At 44.8% G+C, this 27,074-nt stretch overlaps 1 protein-coding gene across 1 annotated transcript in view; it reads left to right on the forward strand.

Annotated features, from left to right (window-relative positions):
- Window positions 1-27,074, forward strand: part of Nup75 (nuclear pore complex protein Nup75) — a 43,642-nt gene that overhangs the window by 12,972 nt on the left and 3,596 nt on the right. The window contains exons 8-21 of the mRNA XM_089574111.1: window positions 716-840; window positions 5,452-5,571; window positions 6,639-6,761; window positions 9,499-9,536; window positions 11,670-11,763; window positions 12,038-12,141; window positions 12,998-13,081; window positions 14,539-14,604; window positions 16,655-16,705; window positions 21,038-21,135; window positions 21,367-21,452; window positions 21,646-21,677; window positions 23,456-23,647; window positions 25,206-25,371. Coding sequence (XP_089430237.1) covers window positions 716-840; window positions 5,452-5,571; window positions 6,639-6,761; window positions 9,499-9,536; window positions 11,670-11,763; window positions 12,038-12,141; window positions 12,998-13,081; window positions 14,539-14,604; window positions 16,655-16,705; window positions 21,038-21,135; window positions 21,367-21,452; window positions 21,646-21,677; window positions 23,456-23,647; window positions 25,206-25,371 — 1,379 coding nt within the window. The remainder of the gene's footprint in view (window positions 1-715; window positions 841-5,451; window positions 5,572-6,638; window positions 6,762-9,498; window positions 9,537-11,669; window positions 11,764-12,037; window positions 12,142-12,997; window positions 13,082-14,538; window positions 14,605-16,654; window positions 16,706-21,037; window positions 21,136-21,366; window positions 21,453-21,645; window positions 21,678-23,455; window positions 23,648-25,205; window positions 25,372-27,074) is intronic.

Here is a 27,074-nt window from a genome sequence, read left to right on the forward strand (position 1 = left end):
CGCAGCATAGTAGAGCATGTGGAGTACTGATGGAAGCACTATTCTTGTGATACCATGAGCAACGTCACTGCTTTGCGGCCAGTAATTGTGGTGTGTTACCATGATGTCACTCATGATTAGGCCAGGAAAATTCAATACTTGAACTAACCAAAAATTCGGATAATCCGAGTTTGCTTTATCATGAGTTCTGTACTGTCTGAAAATGTCTCTCAGAAACCTCTTAAGTGTTCTCTTTGTGGTAATGTTTCTTGATGTTGTGAAGTTGTCCATAAACTTGCTGAGGTGCGTGACTGTGCACAAAGTTTTGGTTTGGTTTGGTTTATGGGGTTTAATGTCCCAAAGCGACTAAGGCTATGAGAGACGCCGTAGTGGAGGGCTCCGGAAATTTCGACCACCTGGGGTTCTTTAACGTGCACTGACATCGCACAGTACACGGGCCTCCAGAATTTCTCCTCCAAAGAAATTCTAGCTGCCGCGGCCGGGATCGAACCCACAAAGTTTTGTCACGTGCAAGTGCAATATGAGCACAGAAAGCATGGATGCAGCCTGGTATTGTCACGTGCAAGTGCAATATGAGCACAGAAAGCATGGATGCAGCCTGGTATTGTCACGTGCAAGTGCAATATGAGCACAGAAAGCATGGATGCAGCCTGGTATGGGCCTAGATTTATGATCCTGGGTGCTGTCTTTCCCTTTCCTCCCCATGGGGTGGCAGGAACGGCGTTCCTTCAGCAGCTCCAGCGCTGGGTGCAGAGCCGTGCTGGGGACACTCTGGGGGCGAGGGTGCGAGAGCTGCTCGAGGACGACGAACCGCACAAGGCAGAGGACTACTGGACCCAAGTGAGTGGCAGTGGGCAGGGCGATGCCTCCCGCTTGTAGCACTGTACACAGTCGTCCACTTCTAGTTTGAACACGGCTCCGGGCGGCCGGCGCTCCGCGCAGCGCCTCTCTCGGTCGCCTGGGTAACTAGCGCGCAGGCGTAGTGGAATCCATAGAATCCATGGGCGTGGCTTTCGCCGCGTCGTCTGCTACAGCGTGCCAGCGTCGCCGGGTTAACCTCGCCTTGCGGTGAAGAGCACTTTCGCACTGAGCGCGAAAAGCGCCCGTATGATTACTGTTTCCGACGCAGCAGCTTAGAAGCACAGCACCTGCGCGTGGTCGAGAGCTGCATCAGCGGTGGCTAAGGCTTTTCCTTATCGTTCCTTCTTGCAATGAACACGTAACAATAAGCTGATACGGAGAAAGACATCTTCCAAGTGGGAGTTAAAGCGGTTTCCTCTGAGGCCACTACTATTACTTAGCTGCAATATTTTACCATTTGAAGCTATTCGTGCCCAGCAGCCAGAACTTGCCGGCGGCTCACGGGTGCTTTAATCCGCTGAAGTGCCGCACCGCAGTAAAATCCCAGTGCTAAATTATGTTTACTGGCAATACAGGTGCAGGTTAGGCGACATTTTCTTATTTGGTTCTTTAGCTTAACACAGAAGGGGCTAAGTTGCTGGGGAGTTTCCTGAATTTGTTAAAATAACCGCTGAACATTTCGCTGACCGATGCACCCGTCTGAAAATGATTTTCAATGGTCGCTACGCAGGCCTTGGTTGCTGCTCTTATGAAACCCCTCTTCTGAGCATATGACCAAAACACGACCATGTTTTTCGTTCGTTCATTCTGTTTCACGATTCTTACCGTGCAGTGCTGGTGTTTGTACTGGCTTTGTGTTAATCTCCCTCCAGGGTAGCACGCCATACATTTAGTACTGACCATGCAGAATGGCAATTTAAGCGGATGGAAGCACCCGTGAGCCGCCGGTTTATTCTGGCTGTTGGGCACGAATAGCTTCAAATGGTAAAATATTGCAGCTATGTCATGGTGGTGGCCTCAGAGGAAACCGCTTTAACTCCCACTTGGAGGATGTCTTTCTCCGTATCAGCTTATTGTTACGTGTTCATTGCAAGAAGGAACGATAAGGAAAAGCCTTAGCCACCGCTGATGCAGCTCTCGACCACGCGCAGGTGCTGTGCTTCTAAGCTGCTGCGTCGGAAACAGTAATCATACGGGCGCTTTGCGCGCTCAGTGCGAAAGTGCTCTTCACCGCAAGGCGAGGTTAACCCGGTGACGCTGGCACGCTGTAGCAGACGACGCGGCGAAAGCCACGCCCATGGATTCCACTACGCCTGCGCGCTAGTTACCCAGGCGACCGAGAGAGGCGCTGCGCGGAGCGCCGGCCGCCCGGAGCCGTGTTCAAACTAGAAGTGGACGACCGTGTACATGGTATACACGGTTGCACAGCTCTATGTTGCACACCTAGCAGTTTGTGCATACCGATCACACGGAACTGTGGGACTATGTTACACTTGTGTATGGACAGATCTGAACGTGAGAAGCCACTTCCTCGAACTTTATAACGGGAACAGATTCAGTAGCCAAGTGTTAGATCTCTAATTTGGCAGGTGGGAAATTATTATGATCATTTAGAATGTATTTTTTTAAGCTCCAGTCAAATTTAGTCATTCACCTTGGGGACTGCACTGTTTGGGCAGATTTTGTTGTGGGGATATTCACCTGTTTCACAGCAGTAAGACGTGAACGGATTATTATCTTAAAGGGACAGTGAGGAGAAATTGAAGTTGGCTTGTATCGACAGAATACCAGCTCCTGATTACAAAAACGCCACTCATACTGACAACAAAGCTCTTGTAATGTAGAAAAGAGCAAGAACCAAAATACAGGTATCGCCGCCACAGGCCAAACTCTCAAGTACAAGCGTGATGACGTCATAGGACAAAACAGTGTTGCTAGAACCAATGGTTCTAGCAACACTAGGACACGAGAAGCCACGAATCACTGAGGCGCAGCCAATGCATCTGCAAATCTCCTTGACGTCGCCAGATGGCGCCACGTGCCCGGCGTCTACGCGTGTGCCTGCAGCATCGGGACCAATCAGCGCCTGCTCACCGGCGGTAGGCGGACTCTCGGTATTCTGCTAACGGTAACAAGGTACATGGTATGCTAAAGGTGTCTATTTGCAAGAACTTCGTTGACGACTTCGAGAGCGGGATCCATCGTAACGCTGGCAAAATGCCGGTGCAAACGTAACCGAAGCGACGGTAGCGATGGCCGCAATAGCCGATAGATGCCTTCAACGTGCGGCCGGCGGTAGCTTTCTTTTCGGCTGCTGCTAGGCCGCACTGCTGGCAGCCACAAATCACGGAGTCTGCGTTGCGTCATGTGCACTTCATGTTTCACGTCACTTAGTCCTGTGTCGTCACAAGAGAATCCCAAGTTTGAATCAGAGCGGCGGGAAAACCTTTTCAACTTCGAATCCAAATTTCTTAGAAATAAATGCATCTTTCGCTGCCGGCCAAGTGGCAATAAAGCCATGAAATGCCGAACTATCGGATTTTGCTTTAACAAAAATATTAATAGAGCTCTCCTCACTGTCCCTTTGAGACTGATCTTTGTCTTGGCGCCCAACCAAAATAAAACTGAAACTTGGAAGTGCAGACAAAGGGATGACTTGCGGACGTCTTGAGTCAGACCTGGAAATGGACACAAACTGACAGTCATTCTTTTCGAAGCTTGTCTGTCAGACTTTGTTAATCCGCAATGAGCGAGCTGAGCTTGTCACTGGGTGTGTAGATGATGCTTACCATAGCAGGCGGGGGGCCCATTAGTGGTGCTAGTGACCACAGTGGTAGCTTAAATGATTTGAGTATCTCCTTCTGTATGCGGGAGGCAAAGGGCTTGGTTCCAGGTGTCACTGGCTACCCACCATTTTTCCAGTGGGTACAAGCTTCCTACAGCCCTGGTACTCGGCTTCTCTGGAGTGAAATATTTTGGGGAAAATGGGTCTCTGAGCTCACCTCATGCTGACTAAATATGCTAGCCATGGTGCTCTTTGTCTAAGATGCCTTTGCATCGTTAAAATGAAGGTCAGGTGTGCTTTATTAATGTTAAAATGCACATCTGACCTTCAGGGCTGGTATTCAGCATCTTCACTTTACCTTGCCGCGATTGGCTGGTGCCGTCGGCTATCACAAAAGTGTCGTATTGCGCCATGGTACAGGTAACACAGACAACACAAATACATTTGACCGTGTGCTTTTGTTGATAGTTAGACAGGTGGATGGACGGGCAGACGGATGTACGTATGATTGACTGTCCTGAAAAAAATTGTTGAAACTTTTTTCCTGCGTTAATCAACCCTCCCGCCAAATTGATGTCAACTTTTCTGGAAAGAGAGGAGGTTCATTACACAAGTATATACGGTGCAGGTATCACTGTGAGTGGCCGATTTCGCAAGTAAACTGCGTTCGTTGACAACGTCATATTCTGGAGGCTATGTTACACTGCCACACACTTCAAAATGGCAGTAACCAGTCCTTCTCGGCGTGGACATCACAAGTTTGAATCGAGTGGCGGGATCATTTTTATATTCAACACTCTCGGCCTTAAACGGGCTTCTTGCTGCTGGACAAATGTCAGCATACCAGCCAGAAAGAGCCAGAGAATCAATTTTTGTTGGGACATTAATTGGATGGAGCTTATTTATTTATATTTATTTATTTCAAAATACTGCAGGCCAGCGTTGGCCCAAGCAGGAGGGGCATAAGAAAACACAAATCACAACACCACGTGAAAACATTTCATGTGACAGACAGCAAAAATGGAACTTAAAAGATGAACATAGCAACGACAAAGAGAAATACATGCTTAAAATTGAATACAGGAGAGTCACTTTATTTTTACTGAAGCAAAAATGTTTTTAGTGCCTGTTCTACGTTAGGAGAGTTAAAAATCGATTCAGGGAGTGCGTTCCAATCTGTTATTGTTTGAGGGAAGAAACTGTGCTTAAATGAGTTTGTTTTAGCGAAAAGAGGCTGTAAGGAGTGCTCCCTAGTATGGCGGGTCCTTCGAGCAGTGGAATGCTTGATGAATGAACGGTGAGAAATGTTAAGCTTGCCTGAGATAATTTTATGAAGGAAAGAAATACGGTTAAGTTTTCTGCGTGTACGAAGCAACGGAATGCTATTGTCTTTCATGAGCTGTGTTGGGGAGTCAGACCTTCTATATTTATTAAAAATGAAATGTACTGCCTTCCGTTGGATGAGCTCTAGTTGATAAATATTTTTCTTGGTGTGCGGGTCCCAAATTTCAGAAGAGTACTCAAGTTTGGACCTGACAAAAGTTTTGTAAGCCAGAAGCTTAACACCTCTAGGAGTATGTTTTAATTTGCGTCTCAAGAAACACAGCTGAGAAAAAGCGGCTGAACAGATCTCAGAAATATGAGTGCCCCAGGTTAATCGGTTGTTAAGAGTAATTCCTAGATATTTGTACTGTGAGACCTCTCGGATGTGACTGCTCAGTTTCCCTCAGTTGTGCTCAGTTTCCCTTTAAGGCCAGGCATTCACTGGTCACATTGTAACGCAGACTGATAAAGGGTTTTTGCAGGTGTACCTGCTGATTCTGCAAGCTGATTTGGACGAAGCAAGGAGGCTTCTTCGAAGACACCCAAGCTCAGGCCGAGAAGACTTTGTCACCTTTGAAGAACTGCTGCAGGCGGCACCACGGGTAAGCTAGTTTTCTGTGGATAAGTGCAGAAAATGAGTTGGGTTCAGGTGGGGGCTCATAGTGAGCTAACCAGAGGTTTATCAGGTTTTGAATTTTGAGGAAATTCGGTACTCTCCTTGATGTTGAAAGGATTTTTTTCTTTTTCGTTTTTTTTTTGTAGCCAAGTTCTAAGAAAAGAAGACAACACAGTGATGTTGGGGAGTGAAACTGAATTGACAAATTGAAGAAACAGTGGGCTTTAGTGTCAATATCTGTGTAGGTTTCTAGTTCATCATTGAGGTCATTTCTACCGCACAGCTCAGTGAAATTTCTGTCACATTTAATCTCAATGACAATGTTGGGAATTAACCTATGCTTCCCAGGTGTGTGATGCTTAGCAGGCAAAATAGATGCATACAGTAGACTTCCCTCAAGTTCAAGTCTTAACGAACTTGAAGGGACCATGAAAATTTGCTCATCTCATCAGTAGTTCATCTGAATGGGAGTTCACTGTGTATGAAGACCTTTTTGGGCATTAGTTAAGGGATAGCACAGGTGCTTAGCTCATTGTGCTCTCTTTAGTGGCTGAAAGAAGAAAATATTTTTCATGAGGGGAAGAGTTCTCCTTAAGTGTTGTGGTTTACTTTAGGCTGAATAATGCGAGGTGCAGCGATAGCTGTTATTCTGTGCCCTCTTTTGTTGAGCTGCAGGGCCTCATTCTTTCCCACTGCTGTGCATTATGGCTGCAAATCCTCACGCAGCACCAGAGTTGGTGCTCCCTCCTGCTGCCAGGTCACTTGCCGTCCACTCTGCACCTCTGCAGAACAGTGCTTCCCTCTTGCTTCCACGCCCTGTTGTGTTGCCCTGCTTTGCACTCTTTCACCCCCTTCCCATTGAACCGCTCACTCTAGCGAGCAGGAGGTCATGGGATAGGTCATGTGACCTATCGGTCTATCGTTCACATGACCCCTATTCCCCTTGCTGTGCAGGTGTCTATACTAGTGGCGCCGTATTAACAGTTGTAGCTGCAATGAAAATGTATGACTGGGAGAGTGCTGTGTATGCGTCATGGTGCTTGTATTGTGCAGGGATCCCACCAGGTGGCATCACGGGAGCTGCATGTTTGGTGGCAGACATGGGTAGCCCAGTGTACACGCCACTTCGAGGACGGCGAATTCTCTCTCTTGCCTGAGCTGGAGACCGCCTGCAAGGTTGTTGCTTCTCCGATTTGTCTGTCGTACACGTCTTGAGTGATGTGCAAAGCGTCTCTGTGCAGTTAATCAGGTGTTTGAAGTGCAGGTAGTGTGCTAGTGAAGGCAGGAAAGTGCACACAGTAAAGGAGAAGGAAGTTGAAAGTGCCCCCTGTCTGTTTCTTCCCATGTCCAGTCCTGACATAAAATTTGACCCAGTGCGCTCACCAGTTTGTAGTGCAGAAGTGAGAAACAGGGTGCACCATTGCATCATCTTGGGTACTGTGTCAGATCTTGGAAGAACTATCGAAAGGCCCTCTCTGGTTTGTCTGCTGTCTTTTAATTAAGGGGGGACACTGGTCTTGAAAAAAGAATTTTATTAATTTAGTCATAGTTATGAAATTTTCAGGGCACATTTGTTTTTGTGCGCTGATTCTAGATATGTCATTTAATTTCATGTAAAACAATTCCTTGAGCACTTATGCACTTTTTATGCAAGTATTTTGCGGAGAGTTTTGAAGAAAATTTGCTGCAGGAAACTCGCTGGAATGTATGCCATTGGATTCTCTTGACACCAAGGAATACAATAAGGGCAAAATTATCATCCTGGCTCTCATAGAACTTGAGTAATAGGGTACTGAAGCTGCCACTTCAGAAACAGGAATACACACTTTCCTTCTCATTTCCGAAGCGACAACTTCAAAACTCTATAACTTAAGTTCTATGATAGGCAGGAAGACAATTTCACCCTTATTGTATTCCTTGGTGTCAAGAGAACCCAATGGCATACGTTTCAGCGAGTTTCCTGCAGCAAATTTTCTTCAAAACTCTCCGCAAAATACTAGCATAAAAAGTGCATAAGTGCTCAAGGAATTGTTTTACATGAAATTAAATGACATATTTAGAATCAGCACACAAAAATACATAAGCCCTGAAGATTTCGTAACTGTGACTTCATTAATAAAATTTTTTTTTTCAAGACCAGTGTCCTCCCTTAAGTGGCTGCCAGCTATTTTGCAGATGCCTCCTTATGTCACAAAGCTTTTTTTTTTTTGTTTTGTTTTCTCGCTTCACTGGAAATCCACAGAATATAACCTTTTAATGTGGCACCGACAAAGCCTAAAGTATGTTTCCCGCCATTTTTGTCGGAATTTGTGATGGTGCCTGCAGATAGTTGGCAGCTGCTAATCTCTGTCTGCTGATACAATAGTTGCTGGCACGAGATCATGCAGTAAGCAGGCTCAAAATTTTGCAAGCTTTCATTTCACAATTCCAGTCAGCTTCAAGTGGCAGCACACCCACCCCCTATTTTTGCATCGCCCCTGTGATATATCACTAGAGGTGACTGATCAGAAAAGAGAATGGCATATACCATGGGTATTCAAATGAGTGTAGGTGTAGTAGCATGTAACGAATGCTTGCAGGATTTTTGTGAAGTCGTCGTAGTCTTTCTGAATTCAACTGTGAACAGCTTAGTGCAGTCAGGCTCATTTATCACAGCCGTACTGAACCATCGCAATGCACATGAGCACGATGGCTCTGGGCCTCGAATAGAATTAGCGTTTATAAACCAGGAACTTCGTTGCAGAAAGCACGCAGGTACCACAAACTCTTGTGCTGAGACACACTGCATATGATTGGTCTTTATTGCACACGTGGAGCATTTCATCCACAGTTGCTCTCGTTTTCCACGCGAAGTGCAGTGTGGTCCACTGTTATAGGAAATATGCGATCACGTGGCCTCTGTGCTTCGTGAAGTAGTGCCACTGAGAGCTGGCGAGGACGATTGCATGTTCCCTTTAACAATGAACTGTACTGTACATGAAGGGAATGTGTGTTTAGAAAAGACTGCTCGGCGCTTAATTTGTCACGAAATAAAGTATTTCTCTCTCTGCAATAGATGGAACAAGAAAAAAGAAAGATGTAATGCTAATGCATGATCACCATAGCTTGCACCAACTGGGGGGTGGGGAAGGCGGTTCAGAGGGCCTGCCTGCTTTTGGAAGTCCCTTCATGACACATCATGGCGCTCACGGGCAGCTAGCACTACCTGTATGACCTTTCTCCTTTTCAAGCAGAGGACTGTGTGTTTCCCTAAAGTGTGTTACTAAAGACAGCCAAGGCCTTATTGCTGCTCAGGTTAACCACGAGACCAGACATGATGTCATTCTGTGTAGAGGCACGTTTGTGTGTCGCACTAGTTTATTGTTTGTTCTATATGCCCCTTTGCTGGTTTCTTTCATAGCCAAATGGAGCATTACATAGGAAGAATGGCTTGCACCAGCTATTTTGCCATATCTGCATGCACAGTCTTGCAAGCGTTCTAGTCAAAAGCAAGAAGCTTGTTTCTTCTTGTGGCGTATTCTATCCACTGTCTCCAAGACCTGTGCAGACACAGCTTTATTTATGTTGTGCCATGGTGGAGCTGCCATGCCATGTTTGCAGCAGTGTAACAATGACAAACTTCTGCATGCTTTTTCTCTGCTGTTGGGAAATCACACCAACAGCAGTGCCGTATTGAGTTTTAAAGGCAAGGCTGAATTAGGGGAGAAATATGCTGGTTGCAGTGCTTGGTAAAATCTAGAAAAGCCCAAAATTTCTCTTCCGCTCTCCAAATGGACATCAGTCAGTTGCCGGACATCAGTCAGCTTGCACAGTGTAAACTTTTTTATATTGACCGACAAACGATGCATGGCAGTGAAGTTTGTTACAAGAGTGTCTGAAGCTTAGTGATGTTTTGTTCTCCTACTGTTTGCAGATATTAATGGGCGACAAGGAAACCCTTGGAAAATTAAGGTGTGTGTGGGTTTTATTTTTTGTCTGTTGGATTCATTAATTACTGCACATGTATAACGATGTAACTGCTAGTGGTTTTAGTACAACATGTTCAGGCATCCAGAAGTCACAAATGATCTGTGAGGTCTGTGCTTCTGGCTTGCATCCATTGCATGCGAAGCATGCCCTCCAGTAGAATTTGTAACTATTAGCTTGCAGCCCAGTTTTTTACTTTTTTGTGTGAATAGTTCAAGGCATGAACTTTTTTCTTGCTGTCATGCATGCCCCCTCTCCCCCTCCCCCCCGGTCTATGACTACATTAACCCTTATTAATGTAGTTATGTTAATGAAGTGGTGAGCTGCAATTAAAAGGAGTTGCATATATCTACAGGTGGCCACATGTGCTTTGTGAAACTGCGAAGGAGTGTAACATTGCACCTGTCAGCACATGCTTGCTTTATGTAAATAGTTTTTTGAAAATTTTTTTAGGGTAGAAATGGTCGTGTCTTCATCTGTAGTAAATATGTGATATTAGGAATGTATAAAATGTATAAATGTATAAATATAATGTGTATATATATATATATATATATATATATATATATATATATATATATATATATATAAAGCAAACAAGGGAAGGGGATGAGGGGCTCGTTATAAATATGACAGAAGCCAACAGCCACAGAAACCAAGGGGCACAGGGGATTTTTTTTTTAAGTTGTTTATTTTGTGGTGTTGATCAATTTAGAATATTACTGAATATGTTATCGTTTTTAAAGATAACTGATTAGAAAAGCAGAAGAAAAAACAACCACCTGCCGCCGGTGGGTAAAAAAAAAAAAAAATCCCCTGTGCCCCTTGGTTTCTGTGGCTGTTGGCTTCTGTCATATATATATATATATATATATATATATATATATATATATATATATATATATATATATATATATATATATATATATAAAGGAATGTATAAAATAAATCTGTGTCATGGTCAAATTACTCATGGGCAAAGTGGGAGCATTTCAACACTTTTATTGCGTGATTGCAAGAGTCATGCTGGTGTTGCATTGGACTGGTTGAATGCTGTGAATGTTGACTGAGTACTCCATCTCATTCATCAATCATTTCACGTGTTTGTAAAATTAAATTAGATACTTGCATGCTATTCAGAGTTTTGCATTGGCCATTAAATAGTTGGGTCGATTACATAGCCGTTCTCATTTTCTGGAGGCCAGGGATGGGAACATGATTGGCACTGACTGTTCCAAAAAAATAAAAAATACAGTTGTGTTTGGCTTCCTCTGCTCTATTGAATTACAATGGAATTGCCTTGTTTCTTCACAGGTGCTCACGAAACACAGGCGTGCTCCTTTTCCAGTATCAGGCTATTACTAAAAGCTGCCTGAGTTTGAAAGTGTTACCGAAAAAAAAGAAAGAAAACCATTTTTTATTTTGCTACACTACCCATCTCAACTCGGCTGCTGATAATTTTAGTTTTCCCAATGGCAGTGCTTGCTCATTCGGGTGCTCTTCAGTCTTTTTTGATCCGTCACAGCTCTCATGCATTCCTTTCGTCTATTATTCTGCTCCGCTGCTTTTGCTTTTTTTTTCCAATGTCAGTTCATGTGTGGTCAACAAGGTGCTGCTTAACATTATGGGTCTGAATTACAAGTCTCATTTATGAACAGGTCAAGAAGATTACAGAGCCACAAACAAACGCGGTGCAGTTTGCTATGCCTAATACTACTCTCTATGCTCGGTAATCGCTGAAGTCTTGAATTAGTTACCTCTCAAATGGATATATTTTGTACTCGAGCATTTTACATACAGTTGACTCACTTTCAGATGAACTTGACGGGGCCTTGTGAATCTTTACACGGTGTGTGCTTTGTTGAATGCTTTAAAAAACCTTTTTGTCCTCTGTGCCACAACAGAAGGGATGAGAGTTATTTACTGTTCTCTTTCCCGCCCCAAGAAATTGTAAATGTAATTAACACGGTTTCCTTTTCCCCTCAGTAGAATTGGAATGGAGTTGGTAACCTTTCAGGGCAGCCATCTTGTCATAAAGATAGTTACTGCAAGTTAGCATGTTTGTAAGAAAGGGCAGTGAGTATCAAAGTTTTTCTTGAGCTTTGCCATACTTTTCAGGGAGATGTGCTCAACATGGTATAACTACCTGGTTGCCCTGGTGACCTACACCTGTCCAGCGGATAACCCGCAAATGCTGGCTGACCTGGCGGAGGTTAGTATGCCCTAAATTTGCTTCGCCATTTTCACTTTGGGGGCTGGGCCTCATGCCGAATGTCTCTCACCATGTTGTTGCCATGGTTGTTGTTGAAAATACACTTCTGTTATTGAGAGGGTGCTTAATAATAATAAAGATCTTATATTATTAATAACAATTTGCATGGTTGTTTGATTAAATTTGCTGCCAGGATATATCATATGAACTGTACTAATTTTGGTTGGGCACAGTGTACTCCGCGTTGTTACAATCGGTTTATCTGGATAAACAGGACTGTCTGACGCAATTTGGAGGGGTGGAGCCAACTGGAGGCATGGACAACATACTGCTGGCAGCGTTCCGGTTCGACTTGCCCATGGTTATTCGGGAAGCCAGGTAAGCTACTCGGGCATCTGTTGAGCAAAACATGAATTGAGCTGATTGTTTGGAATTTATGCTGGCACCTTTTGTTAGTGTAAATTTGACCGGATAATTGAATGTGGTGGCTGGCACCAACCCGGTTAATTCGAAGATCTGGATTGCGTGTGGGAATGCCTGGTCCCAATTCGTCGCGAACCAGTGATTCGATGGCCCCTCAGAGCCGGGAGGTGGCACTGCGGATAGATGCCAATGCTTGATATGCAAAGCACCCTACCAGCCCCAGTACTTCCAGCACAAAGACCAGTCTATGGTACGGCTTGCGGACTGCCGAAGCATGTGCCTGCAGAGGAGAAGGCGTGCTTTGCTGCAATGCAGCCGTGGACGCCGGTTTCAAAGTAACGTTTTACTGTATAGCGCATCACTTCTTGTTGTGTATAGCATGTCAGTGAATGGAGTGAAATGTTTAAAACTTATTTTAGGTCGCAAATAAATTTAACTCCTCCCGTCCTTTCAGATATATTCAGTGGGCACTTCGGCATGAAAGCCCCATGTATCTCTGTGTGATTCATTTATTGAATATGAAAGTGCTAATAGTTGAAACTTAAAGAGTGTAGCAGATATTCCAAAAGGAGCTGCCACATTGTCTCTTCATGATTAATCACTGCAGTTTGCTGAATTTTACCTTAATCTGGGCAGGATTGGTCAAAGCATTTCTAAATGCTGTGTCCCACTTTGAGTTGAAGTATATCAGCATGCAAGTTCTTGTGCACTAGGCACTGTCTAATTTGTTGTACTGGCTGCCTCGCTTGCAAGCATGCTCACATAACTTGACGTGGCGGCTGACTGGCTTCTGGAACTCTGTTACATGCAGCCGGTTCCTGGACAACTGGTGGTTCTCGGCCCATCTCTCAGACCTGCTCTTCCATACTGGCCAGATGGAAGCAAGCCACCCTGAGTCAGTGGATCTTCCCATTGTCTTGCTGCTGCTGAGAGTGTTTGCTTGATCAGTAGTTGTCACAGACGAGGCGTCGGAGTCTTGAGTGTCATCAAATCAGTCCAAATATGTAAACTAAAATGCCTCACGGTAAAGGCTAGCACCGTAAAAGCTTGACTGGCATGTGGAAGTAGCGGTGATTCTGGCACGGTTTGGTGATGTTATTGCCCCGTGCCATAGGGCAGAGCTTTTTTATCTTGTAAGTTAAATGTTCAATTACTTTCTCTTTTGGGGGGCTGTAACTTTTTATAAAGTGGTGGAATTAAAAGATTTAGTCAAGTGAAAGTTTGCAGTGTCCTCTCTCCCAGAAGTTTACCACTTTTTAGTATGGTCCTCACAAGCTGCACTGCATTTCCATTACTGCTGCTCTGATCAGTGCATGCCGTCTTTCAGTTCCATGACTAATTTGAAAAAGAATTGCATGAATTTGTGTTTTTGCCATGGTGCTCATTACTAGAATCTGCTAACGGTTCTACTGCAAACACTTTTTGTTGCCACGCAGTTGGCTAAAAAAGAAGGAACAGCAAGCTTATAACCATGCCACATTCCTCGATTTAATGTTATTGTTTTTGAAGCTCATTTCTCATACACAGGTTTTCATCGCTGGTAAATGCTGCGATGAATGGTAATGAGCCTTGCTATCACTTCGTTCACTTTTCTTTCAATCAATCAGTCGATGTGTTTAGTTGTAAATAAACATATATCTAATACACGTATCCAAAATAAAATTCTGTCTAAGCATTGCTGATTGATATATTCAGGTGACTGAAATGAAATTCAGATTCACCATTCTTATTGAATCGTGGGACTTTTTGTTCTGTTTTTACAATTGTCAGTGCAGACTGTGTCTAACCAGTGAATGATTGAAGTTGGTGTTTTCTCTTTCAGAATAATCCTCATCCACACCAATGTGTGAAAGAGAGATATATAACTTTTATTTTTCAGTTCAAGTCCAAGCCGCGTTACTGTTCAGCTTCGACTTGCGCTTTCATGTTCCCTCACTGTTATAAGCCATGTTCCCAACTCAACATTTTACTAAGCTCACTGCTATAATCCTTTGCGTTCAAAGGGGAACTAGTTTTTTTAACTCCTTGGGGAGTAATAAAATATTGAAATCATTTAATTACCTACTAGTGCAGCAGTAGAGCTTTTGAAGTGTTCGTTTGTTTTGCCCGTAGGGTTAGCTTTTGCAGTATGTAAACTTCCAGCTGGCTTTCTGCAGTTCTGGCCGCTGTCACTTTGACTTCGTTTCAAAAAATATGTGCTGAAGTGCAGTTTGTGCTGTACTGTGAGGAATGTATACAATTTTGCAAGCATAACGAAAGACTATTCACATTTCTGCAGCCTGTATACTGTATCTTATACCATATGCCGGGCGTTACAGGGTTAATGACCAATTGCCTTTCCTCTCACTCTAGGTATGCGAGTGAACTGAGGGAGCACCTGATCTTGGAGTATGCGTCGACCCTCATGACACATCACAGGTGTGTGCGTCACCAGTGTGACATAACTGGCGAGAAATAAATGTTTTGAGCTCCGAGATAAGTGGAGAAAACGACTGAGAGTGGGTGTGCGTAGAAAGTTGAAACTAGTCAATATCTTGTGCTTGTTTTGAGCCCAGAAGGGAATGGCAAACCAAGGTTTGCCTTTGGTTCATTCAGATACCCGAGGCAGATTTTTGCCTGAAGTGCTATTAGTTCATTTACATGAACTTTTTGCACAACGCTCTGTTTTGTGTTCAGCTCTGTTGCTGCACATTTTTTTCCCATCTGCTGCCTCGGGCAAATGTGTCTTGATTTGTAGGATGTGTTTTAAATAATCATGTTGACTTGTATTGCGTAACAAAAGCAGCTCTAATCAAAACTGCCTGACTTCGGGTCAAATCTTGTTTTGCTGATGGTCTACTCTTGATATTCATTGTAAGAATGGTTTTTAAGCAAGTCTTCCTTGACACATTCCGGGTTCCTGTAGCTGTGTCACTCTGTGGCGAGCCTCCCTTTTTGTGGCTGTATGACAAGGCTTGATAGGTACAGCCACCCTGATTTTTAATAATATAGCGCGAGCGTCGACAGAACTGCTGGTCAGCGCCTTATAACGGCGATAAGCGTGCAACAAGGCGAGAGTTCGCGCACGCGCACGAAGGCAGAACGTCGTCTGCTACGCTGTTCCGAGCACGAGGACACACGCCCTGCCACAATATCAGTTCGCAAGATCCCGCCAAGTCGTAGAGCGCATGCGCATGATTAATATGTGAGACTGCATGAGACGTGATTTCTTTCTCTCTTTTTTGTTTGCTTGTTACGGGAGGCCACCCTGGCCATGCAAAGTTGGGATAAGAAAAAATATAATGAAAGAAATATAGCAGCACATTGAAACAATTGCCTGGAGCGCGGTAAACGGGCTTCCAACCGATGCCTTTTTATACCGCCGAGACACTGCAAGGCTGATTAAAGAGCTGGTTGGAACCCCGTTTATCGCGATCCAGGCAATGGTTTCAATGTGCTGCTATATTTCTTTCATTTTATTTTTTCTTATCCCTACTTTGCATCGCCAGGCTGGCCTCCCGTAATAGGCAAAAAAAAAAAAGATAGAGAGAAAGAAATCACGTCTCATTCAGTCTCACATATTAATCATGCGCATGCGCTCTGCGACTTGGCGAGATCTTATTGCGAACTGATATTGTGGCAGGGCGTGTGTCCTCGTGCTCGGAACAGCGTAGCAGACGACGCTCTGACTTCGTGCGCGTGCGCGAACTCTCGCCTTGTTGCACGCTTATCGCCGTTGTAAGGCGCTGACCAGCAGTTCGGTCGACGCTCGCGCTATATTATTAAAAATCAGGGTGGCTGTACATTACCTTAACTAAGTCATGCCCATTCCCTTGCACATATGCTCTGTTTAAAAGTGCCGTGCCATGCCAGCACCAACTCTTGGGTTGAAATGAACTGGTTCAGTATATTTAAGCATGTCTGGCCATTTCATGGCCGGGACTTGTTGCTGAAGGTTGCCCCCATTTTACGAGGCTCCTAATTAGCCTTCAGTGGTGCCTAAGGAACTCCTGGGGCATTCTTGGCTCTGAAACACAGCTGTGAGATTGCGGGATGCAGTTTTTGGGATTGTTATGTGAATGCCTGTGTGGAGCTAGACTGTTAGCATAAAGCATGAGCTAGGAAACAGAAATAATTGGAAAGGGATTCTTTATTGAAACCGCCCTGCTTTATTTAAAGTAGCGCATTTTTCCTCTTTGCAGGAGTTTGTTGCCAGTACCTTGCACTCTGCGTACTTGTAGTGTAAGAAATATTTTTGGCATGTCAAAAAAAAAAAAGGGTGTCGCAACTAGCCTCAGTGGTCTTTTAGCGGAAGACTCGGCTTTGCCAGGAAGCGCAGAGTATTTGAAGATTCTTGGAAATTTGTGATCTTAAAGCCAGTGCGTAGTTTAAGTTTTGTTGAAAGGTGTCGGCATTGCATCACTGTAGTGTGCTAATGGTGCTTGTCATCATGAAAGTTGAGACTGGGCCTCATTTCTTCCGGTTGCAGCCTCTGGCAAGTTGGAGTGGGCTATCTTGACCACTGCCCTCGACGTGGACGGTAAGGGGCGATGTTGCATAGAGCAGCCAGTGGGCGAGCTTGCCCATAACATCTGTTTTTGTACACAAAACCATGTTGAAATAATGCAAGCATCATATTGCTTCTGAATGAGACAACACATGCAGTCAGGGATGCAGAATGCCCGGCACTGCACTGCACTTGTCTCATCCTATTTTAATCTTTTTTTCTGTGCTTTTATTTTTTGTTTTATTGTCACGTGGTGTGCGCTGTTTGCGTAGTGAAGCCTCCTTAATGCAGTGCCACTGTTTGTGAGAAGCGTCTGCCATTATCAGGTTGTGCCGAGAAATCTACCATGAGTGCCTCTAACATTTTGGAGCAATTCTGCTTTGACATTGCAGATAATGTCCATGCAGTAAAACATTTAATGGAACTGCAAAAGGTAGTTGTTGGTTGCCATGCTGGTTTTGCTTAACCTTTTCAGGCGCCATTTTTTGTTTTGACTGAAATGAATTGTTTTTTCATCTAAGTAGTATATTCAGGCCTCAAGAAAGGGAGTTTGTTAGTTTCCGAAAGTGAAAGCCCAGCAAGTAAGTTTTTACAACAATGTGGAGAATTCCGTACAGAGTGTCAGATTTGTTAGAAATAATAACATCGAAATGTTCTCGTATGTCAGATAAACCCCCAAGTGTTCGTGGAATCGCTTTGTGTTTCTAAGAATCACATTACCCTCAAAACTGAGCAAAAACAATCGTTGCTTTCACTCGAAGCAAAATCTGTCTGCACGAAAACAGCGGAAAAAATGCTACCACGCTCACTCTTATCTGAAATAATATCTACCGCATTCGCTACACAGTACAAAAAAGCAACTTATTTGCAACAAGAAAGGCACTCAATTTGACTGAAATAATGAAATCACTGTTGTGGGGTTTAAATGGGGGAGATAAATACGTATTCCCCGTTTAACCGCGGCTGACACAGTTCAAAGCCGCGCGGACCCCACCCCGTGGTCGCGTACGCTGCCGAGCGCACGCCGACCACGGCGGGCCTTGCTCTGCGGGAACAAAGGAACGGCACACTGGCTGACACAAACAAGGCATTTATTGCTGCAACAACAATAACGCCAGCTAGCAACAAAATACACTGAGGAATCGAGGATGTCCGACTCACCAGCACGGTTACGAGCGAACGTTCGCCCACGCTAGGGCAAAGGGATAAACTCCGAGGCCGAGCGGGACGGGCTTGGCGGGAGCAAGTTCCAACCAAAAGGCGCCCGTCGACGAAGAGCGGAGTCGCGCGCGGAAACATCCAACACGCTTCCCTGTCCCAGGGAGAAGAGAGCCAGCTATCCCCCGCGCGCGCGCAGCAAAACGCCATCCGTGGCGCTGGTGTCGCTGCGACGCGAGCGCCCTCCCATGTTAGTTGAAAGTAACCGAACCGAGAGGAGTGCTTTTCGGGGGGGAGCTAACAACAGTGGGGTGTGCAATGCGGGAAAGCGAACGCAGGGGACGAAGGCGTCCCCACACTGTTAAGTGCTCCAGTTTCTCAGCAAAAGCGTTAAGTTTGCCGCTTACACAATTGTGTACAAAGCGCCTGAAAGGGTTAAAAAATATGAGACGACTGCCAATTTTTCACCATATAAATTTACTGTGATGTGCATGATTATTGGCAGGTTTGTGGATGCAATTTGATAATCTGGTTTCAGATAATTCGAACTTTTTTTTTGTCCCTTTAAGTCTGAGTTAACGACTGTATCTGATTCAGTTTTAAGAGGGACAAGGAGACAGCGGTGGAATTCTTAATTTTTTTGTGCAGAGTAATGAAATTTGGCTTGCTTATTGGGAAGTTCATTGAATGCTTGAATGCAAAATTTCTCTGAAATGTGTTAAGTATTTTGACGTCATAAATTTTTTATGTGCTTCATTGCTATACCAAACTTGCAGAAAGCCTGGCATGACAACAAAACATGGTGGGAACCTGCAGTCCCTCTAAATTTTACCCAAAGGAATTGTTGATGCAGTGACATTCTCCAAATGTTTTTAGCAGCCAGATTGTTTTCCTACACAGAATGTGATACCCACACTTGCATGTGCACTCATTATCGTCATGTAAAGTTATTGACAGAATGAAAAAAAATGAGAACGTAATTCAGAAATACAGGAACGTCACTGCATAAAGAATTTATCGAGGAAAGCAATGTAATAAACTGCACGAAAATCCGTAAAGCCATGGTCATGCTATGCTTTCTGCAAGCAGGATAGTCTGGTCAAAAAACACTTCTGAGAAAACTGGCATTTTCATGGAGATTTCAGTTCAGCCTGTTCTTTGATACCCACGGTCACGAAAACATCTTTTAAAGCCACTTCTGGGCTGCTTTTGGGGTAAATTTTTCGAGAGATGATTAAAAAGACTTTATAGATACCAAATCTGACGTTTTCTAAGGTACCATTTTTTTGTAATTTTTGTGATTTGATCCGTGCAGCCCACTTTAAGTACATTTGAAATTTGGATATCGAACTTCTTCGGTGATGTGGTTGCGATATCTTTTTTTTTTTTTTTGTCATTTCATACTTGATTCTTTTTGGTACTGTAACGTGTTTAATCATTAAAATTTTTTGTAGTTTTCTGTGTTAACTCTTTCGCTACCGCGGAAAAATGCACGATTTGGAGCGTACTGAAAGAAAATTTTTTTTTCTCAAGAACTAATACACCCAGCACATATTGCAATGCATGAAATTGTAGCTTATTAGTTACACTTCTGAATGAAACAAACACCAGAGTTGTGTGTGCAAAAGTAAATGAACATTTATTTGTGAAATTTGCTAAAAACACAAAAAAAGTAAATAGCAAAAACAAAAATTACCGGCTGCACTAAGCCCGAACTTGATTACAGGAAAACTGGAATATACAAACTGTTGCACATGTTTATAGCTGTCATTATTCACAGTTTCAGCTATGAGAAAAATTTACTGCACTTTCCATGGCTTGTCAAGTCAGGGGTCATGACTGTGGTGCCACTGTGAAGAGCAGTCAGAGGTGAAGATGTGAAGTAGAGGTAGACTGACAAGTGCTTCACATAAGGTTTTATCTTTGTTCCTCCCTTGTTCTCTGATAGCCGAGCTTGCAGTTTCTTCTTTTTTTCATTCTTTTCGGTTGGTGTTGAATGGATTCTATGAGAGGATTGGGGGCGTGGACTTCTTTTCCCTCATCATACCGGAAGATTTCTTGAATGAGCTGCTTCCTGAAAGCCAGCTGATAAAATTTGGCATTTTAGGCAAGCTCTAAAACATCAGGATCGATGAAATAAGTTTTATCGATGTGCTTCAAAAGCCAGAACACTTTTCAAGTGTTGCCAATAGAAGCTGCCGACACTGAGTCATCCGGGTCCGTTACGTGAAAAAAAAAACAAAAACAAAAAAAGCGAAAAACCAATTTTCAGAAATTATTTTTGATGGCAGAGGGCCAGAATAGATTATTCTGCTATTTCAGTAGAGATACAGTCGTGGCAGGTCAACAATTCCAATGTATATGATGATTCCAATGAACATCAGAATCTCCAACAGATTCATGTCTTCCCATGAGCCGTCACGCCGAATTTGCTGAAAATCTTCATCCATGCATACTTATTAGTGTTTGCGCACACGATCTTCATCATTTCCGCCGTGAAGAGCATAAAAAAAAAGTCGAGAACTCGAGCGAATCTCCGAGCGCCGCTCCGCAGCGATGTACCGATATGGACACCTAGCTGTCGTCTTGGTTGAAAAATGCGACGCGACCTTGAGCATTTGGCAAACTGTCTTCGCCATACGTTGTCAAGACCCTGAAGCACAAAAATAAACCACTCTCATCAATTACAAACCGTATGCACCGCAGAAAACACACAGCGAACGAAAACAGAACTTACATGCAAGTACGCGCTGACGTTCCAGGCTCCCGAGGCGAAGTCTCGCTGCCGAAACCGAAATCCAACGTTTGTACATTGTTGCCCGACTAATAACCACTGCTTTCGTCGCAAAAAACGAAACCGAAACCGGCCGACGTGCTCGGTGTCAGCTTTCGCTTCCGAGGAGCGCGCGGCGACGCGGACGCCATTTTCTCCGGCTGACGGTGCCGCGGCCGTTCAAAGTTTTATTTTTCACGGCGCCCCCTCATGTCAAAACACTGAAACCAAGGCTGCAATTGAAAGAGCAGTTGTTGAGCTCGCAAACTAGATGGCGGAGCACGTCCACAACGCTCCAAAATTAGCTTTTTTGCGCGGGCGATTTGAATCGATCATATGCGAACGATCGCCTAAGGCGCGGTAGCGAAAGAGTTAACTTGTATTGTGGCTAGCCTTAGTGGTGGCATTTGCATTGTGTGCATCCTCCCTCTCAGGGAGTACCTTGAGGCCTTCATGGAGCGGATACCATTGCAAACCCAGGCCAAGGCATTGAAAGTGGCCGAAATCCTTGAGCGCAGGGACATGCCTTTGGGTGAGTGATAGTAGCGAGTAGTGCTCTTCACATTTTCCTTAGTACATTCGTACTAATGCTACGAGGGCAGCTACAGTGACTATGACATGGCAGTACATCTGGTGAAACTAAGGCAGGATGCCTTATGAGTTTCGTTGTTTGTGCCTTTGGTTTTTCTGTATGGGGGGAGCTTTATTTGTTTCCGCCTCTTCGAAGTGCCTGCATGTGCAGTATTTGCACTTCCTTTTCCAGCCAAGGACATTTGCCAGACGCTGGCAGTTCGTATGGCCAAGAAGGGCCAGTTGGGCACTGCACTGGTTTGGGCAATGCGTTGCAAGGTGAGCATGTGCTTTTTTTCTTTTTTTTTCTCCCTGTAATGTCCTTTTTTTTTTATACATTTCGTTCAGAGTGCTCCCATTGACGCCTCTGGCCTTTTGATAGGCGATAGGCTTCATGGTAATGTTTGTTTGTTTCTCTCATGGTATGCTTGTCTCTGGACTACCAACTGTTCATATCTTCTTGCTCTTTCAGAACCCTATATTGACTTCGAGGCTGGCGGACCAGTAAGTGAACACTGCAATTTCTTTTTCATTAGGAGTGCAAATGGTAACGTTGAGTCCTGGAAACTCCAGTGAGTTGTCAAAAATGTCACCGTTGTGATCCAGTTCTCTCTGTGCCTTTACTGGCCATAGTGTTGGAGCCTTGTGACCGTTGTGACATCCACTTGATTAGGCACTTGGGAAATTGGTTACAACACATTGTTGATGCATTGATGGCCGGACATGATTTCGCTTGGGATAACATTGTGAGGTGTGGATCATGACGCCGTCATTGCAAAGTGGTACACTGATGAAGCCATTGTACACGAAGTGCAAGCACTCCCTGAGTCTGCTAAGAATCTGATGACGAGGCCGACCTGTCACCGGTTGCTGTGAATGCGTTAACCACGATTAGTAAATTTTATTCTTAAAGCAGCTTGTTTCTTGGCCTCGGCAAGAAACTTACCTGTGACCGCTCTGCAGAACTTATAAAATGCTGTTATATGGTCCCCTTCGAAGAATCCAATGTGCATAACGGACTTGTCTAAGAAACAAACACCAGTTTCATTGGACTTCAAATTTCTGGCTGTAAAATGAAAAGTCCATTTACTATGAACCTTGGATGCGAATGAACGTAATTTGTGTGACCATCAGGTTTGTTAAGTGGGCTTGACTGTTTATTTGGAACCCTCTGCTTCACAAAAATAGCATGAATGTGTGTCTCAAAAACATCAGGAGCTCATGCATGCCGCACGCTTTCGTGCTCACAGAATTTCAGCCCTGTTCTTCAAACACATTTATGCCGAATTATTTATTTTCTTTATCATCCAAAGCTGTTTCCGGAAAGAGAACTCATCAGTGGTGTCCTTTAGTAGAACATTTCATTGCATGAGAGAAGAAAAATGTGACAGTATCAGACAGCACTTTCTAGGCACACCAAAGAAATTCATGACGTCCATCTTTATTTCTTGTTTTTGAAAAGTGATCTTTTTTTTTCTAAGAATGGAATGGCTCTACCTTTCTGTTCAGCAAGGATATCAAATAAATATAGCCAGCATCACTGACTTTGTGAAAACAACTTTAGATGCTTTGAAAAAAAGTTAGTCTTGTAGATACCATGCCGCAACGGGGTACTAAATTGATACGTCAAGGCAGGTTACAAGAGCTATGGAATGATGGTGCAAGTCCAGCTTGGAACCAAAATGCTGATTGGAAGACTTGTGCCCACGAAATAAAAGGAGACCCTGGTGTTGCAGCTAATGAGCAGAGGCGTCTGTGGTCTGATCTGAAAGGTCGCGACTTATATGACCCAGCCTTCAGGTGCACATGATGGCTGATCAGGCTAGTGTGGAAGCATTGCAACCATCTGGTGTCCTGAGTGTATTTTCATTCGGCACAGGAACATCTTGCATTAAATTTCTGGGAAGGAAAATGTTCACATGTAAAGCCTAGGCCATTGTGCATATTTTGAGTTTTTTGTCCAATCTTGGAGAACTGCATATTTCGTGCAGTTCCATGGTCATTTTCATGGGACTCGTGTCCCTATGTTTTCCTGTGGCATGTCACTGGTGAGTGGATTTGACTGGGGTGTGTAATGCAAAGAACAGAGAGACAGTGGTCTGTTAGGATAATGGTGTAGATATCACTGGAAGGGAACGTAGCTGGGGACATCAATCAGGGCTTCTGGTATGGGGATGGTCTTGGGGTAAGGGGGCAGAAGCTGGCTCAAGACAGGACTAAATAGAGATCAAAGGGAGAGTCCTTTTTCTGTTGTGGTCTAAACCTGGCCGGTGATGGTTCAGGTTCCTGGCCGAGTACAGCGAACGGCGAGAGCTCCCCTGCCTGGACCTGCTGGAGAACATGGGCGAGAGCATGCTGTTCAGTGACCGGCTCACCTTCCTTGCGAACTACCGTGAGTTCCAGCGAAAGCCCCCGGGCCAGGCTAAGGCACGCCTCCTCACAGATCTCATCGACTCACAGCTTGCTCCCCATTTGTAAGTGTCCTCCTCCTTCTTGGGGGAAGAGAGGGAGTGATACCTTGAGTGGAATTTCGAGGGATAATGCTTTTGATAGAATGAGGACATATTTTGTGGATCCAGTAACTACAACATGGCCATCCTGCTTATAAAAAACTTGACAACGATTACGATGTCTCTAACGTGAAATTTGAGCACAGCTTGATTTTACTATATATTGAGGCAGAAAGCTTGGACGACGCTTAAGCTAACCTTAAGAGTAAAATGCGAAGCATTGCCGCTTTGTTGCACATTGTCCTTAAACTATCGTACTGAATGAATGTGGCTCATTGGTGTAGAGCGGCATAGTGCAAACCTTGGTTGCTTGCGGCGTTCTCTCCCACATTTGCTGCTCCCTGCAAGGATGCGTTGCAGTGTGTTTGTCTCATTGCTTTAAGAGGAATGCTGAAGCCACAAAGGGCATATCTTTGTGTGGAGCGGGCCGCGGGGTGCGTGACCCGCACATTCAGAGTAGCGCATGCCTGTTCCAGTGGTAAATGGCATGGATTTCACAAATGGCCCCTAAAGGTGTCCATGATGAATGATAGTTCGACTGCCGATTTATGGCTGGCTCAAGTTGGAACAATCAGTTTTATGGAAGATCTTGTGCTGATTTGAACGTAATCAGCCATGCACCTGTGCAAGAATTAAAGGGCCCACAGTCTTTGTGCAAGGAACCGCCTCACTTGGGCAGTGCAGTGCATTGTCTTGCACAGGCCCTCCAATGTGTGCCACCTGAAACGGATGTGTTGCTGGGGTCTGTGCCTGCTACCACGTCCGCTACAGTCACTTTTGCGCAGGTGGTTGCGAGGGCACGGCTATTTGACGGCTATTTGTAAACACGTTTAGGAAGTCGTTACGCCACAGCTGGCGCAAACTGAATGCGACCCCTCCCACCTGCCTCCACTGTATCATCCTCCTCCACTTTCCACCTTATGCTTTCATGTTTCTTCCACCACTAGGTCCCCCTCTGCCCATTCATTCTCGCCCCACCCATTGTTATCGCCCCACTTTCGTCCTTCGCTGCGCTCTTCACTTTGCCCTGGCTCTTCTGGTTACACCATCGACAATGCGCAAGCTAGGGACGGCCGTCTAAGAGCTGCTCTCCAAAACAGGCTTCTGTGATTGTAGTGGAACCTGGTTGTAGCAAACACTGATATATCAAATAATCAGTTACAGTGAAATGCGGGCGGTGCTTTATTTCAGTGGGTGTTCTGCTTCAGCTGCAAATCTGAAAATGGGAGATTTCAAAGGACATCGGTTCAAGCAAAGCAACTTTTATTTGTGCATACTGTTTGAACAATGAAAAGGCGCCACCTCAGGCTAACAATGCTACTTATAAAACACGTATCGTGTTTCTAATAGAAAGAGGACATTTATGTTATTTTTTTTTTCTACAGAGCTTAGGAAGGGAAGAAAAAGGAATGAAGATGCACTTTCCATCAAAACGCTACCATTCCTTTGTCCCGTTCGTTGCATTGTCGGCAGCATCGTTGAATGAACAGGACACTGACATGCATGCTGGTCTGGTTCGCAGCTTGCGGCCCCTGCTTCTTCGTGATGCCATCCACACCCTGTCGGACTCGGCAGAGCTCCTTCTGGACACAAACCAAGCGGAGCAGCTGCTGAGCTGCCTGGAGGCAGTCTCCGAGGGAACAGGTGAACGCACCGACACGGGCGACGCCATGCCACAGTATCAGCAGGTGAGCAGAAGTGCGGAAGCGAAGAAATCTTCCCTGCAGTTCTGCATTTCAGAGCACCTGAATGTTGTGGTTGGTTGGTTTATGGGGTTTAACGTCCCAAAGCGACTAAGGCTATGAGAGACGCCGTAGTGGAGGGCTCCGGAAATTTCGACCACCTGGGGTTCTTTAACGTGCACTCACATCGCACAGTACACGGGCCTCGAATTTCTCCTCCAAAGAAATTCAACCGCCGCAGCCGGGATCGAACCCGCGTCTTTCGGGTCAGCAGCCGAGCACCATAACCACTGAGCCACCGCGGAGCGCACGAGATAAACAGAATAGAGCAACACAGTAGACTATATTTCAGAGTCACCTAACTTGAACTGGCCTTTGCCCCTGTCAGCATCAAGGGTGTGAAAAAAACTTTCTCGAATTCAAACTGCTCATTATTCTAACGGATTTTTAGTCCTTGTTGGTTTCATATTATTGAGTCGGCTGCAAGCTACCACCGTGGCTCAGTGGTTATGGTGCTCAGCTGCTGACCCGAGAGACACGGCTTCGATCCGGCTGCAGCGGTCACATTTCTATGGAGGCAAAATGCTAAAAGACCCACGTACCTTGCAATATGAGTGCACGTTATAGAACCTCAGGTGGTCGAAATTACGTGGCGCCCTCTACTATGGCGTCCGGTCATTAAACCCCACAAAATTATCTGAAAGTTGAGTGTAATGCAAACGCACAAGTGATATGCAGTGTCACAAATGCTGCTATCTCAGAGACTAAAGCAGTTGCCTTGGGTATGCCTTTGGTAACAAAATGCTCTTTTCTATACAGTACCCGGCGGATATTTCGGACACCGAAAACTCAAACTTGCTCCATATTTCAGACTGTCACCAGGCGCTGTCGGCTGGCCCATAGGACACAGTACATATCAGCAACAGGGTAATTCGAACAGCGTGTATGTAGAAAGTTTGGTATTTCGGACGAAAATTGGTACCTTCATATCGCAGCCTGACTATCATCCTTCCACCTTTATGGTACCATGTGGGGCTCAGCTGGCAGCCCGCATGTCGGCGTTTTGAATTTTGCTGGCTTGGATCGGACTGGCATGATGGTCTAGCCGTCAGAGAGCGTTTTTGCTTTTTCTTTTGTGTTGCCCTACGCGCCGTAGGCACCGTCGTCGCCATCGTTGTTCGGTCTCTTTGTCCTCACCGACGGTCAGTACTGCAGTTTGTGCATTGCGTACTTGTTGGTGCTTGGCCTCACTGACGGTCACTGCCGCAGTTTGTGTGTTGCTTACTTGTTGGTCAAATGTTTAGGGGAATCCCCCAAGGTGGAGTAGATTTGTAATAAGGAAGTAATTACTCATTGACATCCACCCGAGCGCAGCCATACGGCTACAAAGGAAAGCTACACAGCTTTCTCAGAAACTTCGCAGTTAAAGAAAAATTCGTCCTGGTCCGGGGTTCGAACCCGGGACCACCGCTTCACCGGAGCAGTCGCTCTACCAATTGAGTTAACCGGGACGGCAGGCTTATGGTAGGGCGAGAGCGAATTGATCAATAACTCGAAGTGGGAACAGTGTTGGTCAAATGTTTAGGGGAATCCCCCAAGGTGGAGTAGATTTGTGATACTCCACCTTGGGGGATTCCCCTAAACATTTGACCAACACTGGTCCCACTTAGAGTTATTGATCAGTTATGAGTAATTACTTCCCTATTACA

This window comes from Amblyomma mixtum, chromosome 2 (assembly GCF_055824585.1).
Source record: "Amblyomma mixtum isolate Tamu chromosome 2, ASM5582458v1, whole genome shotgun sequence".
Classification (NCBI taxonomy): Eukaryota; Metazoa; Arthropoda; class Arachnida; order Ixodida; family Ixodidae; genus Amblyomma; species Amblyomma mixtum.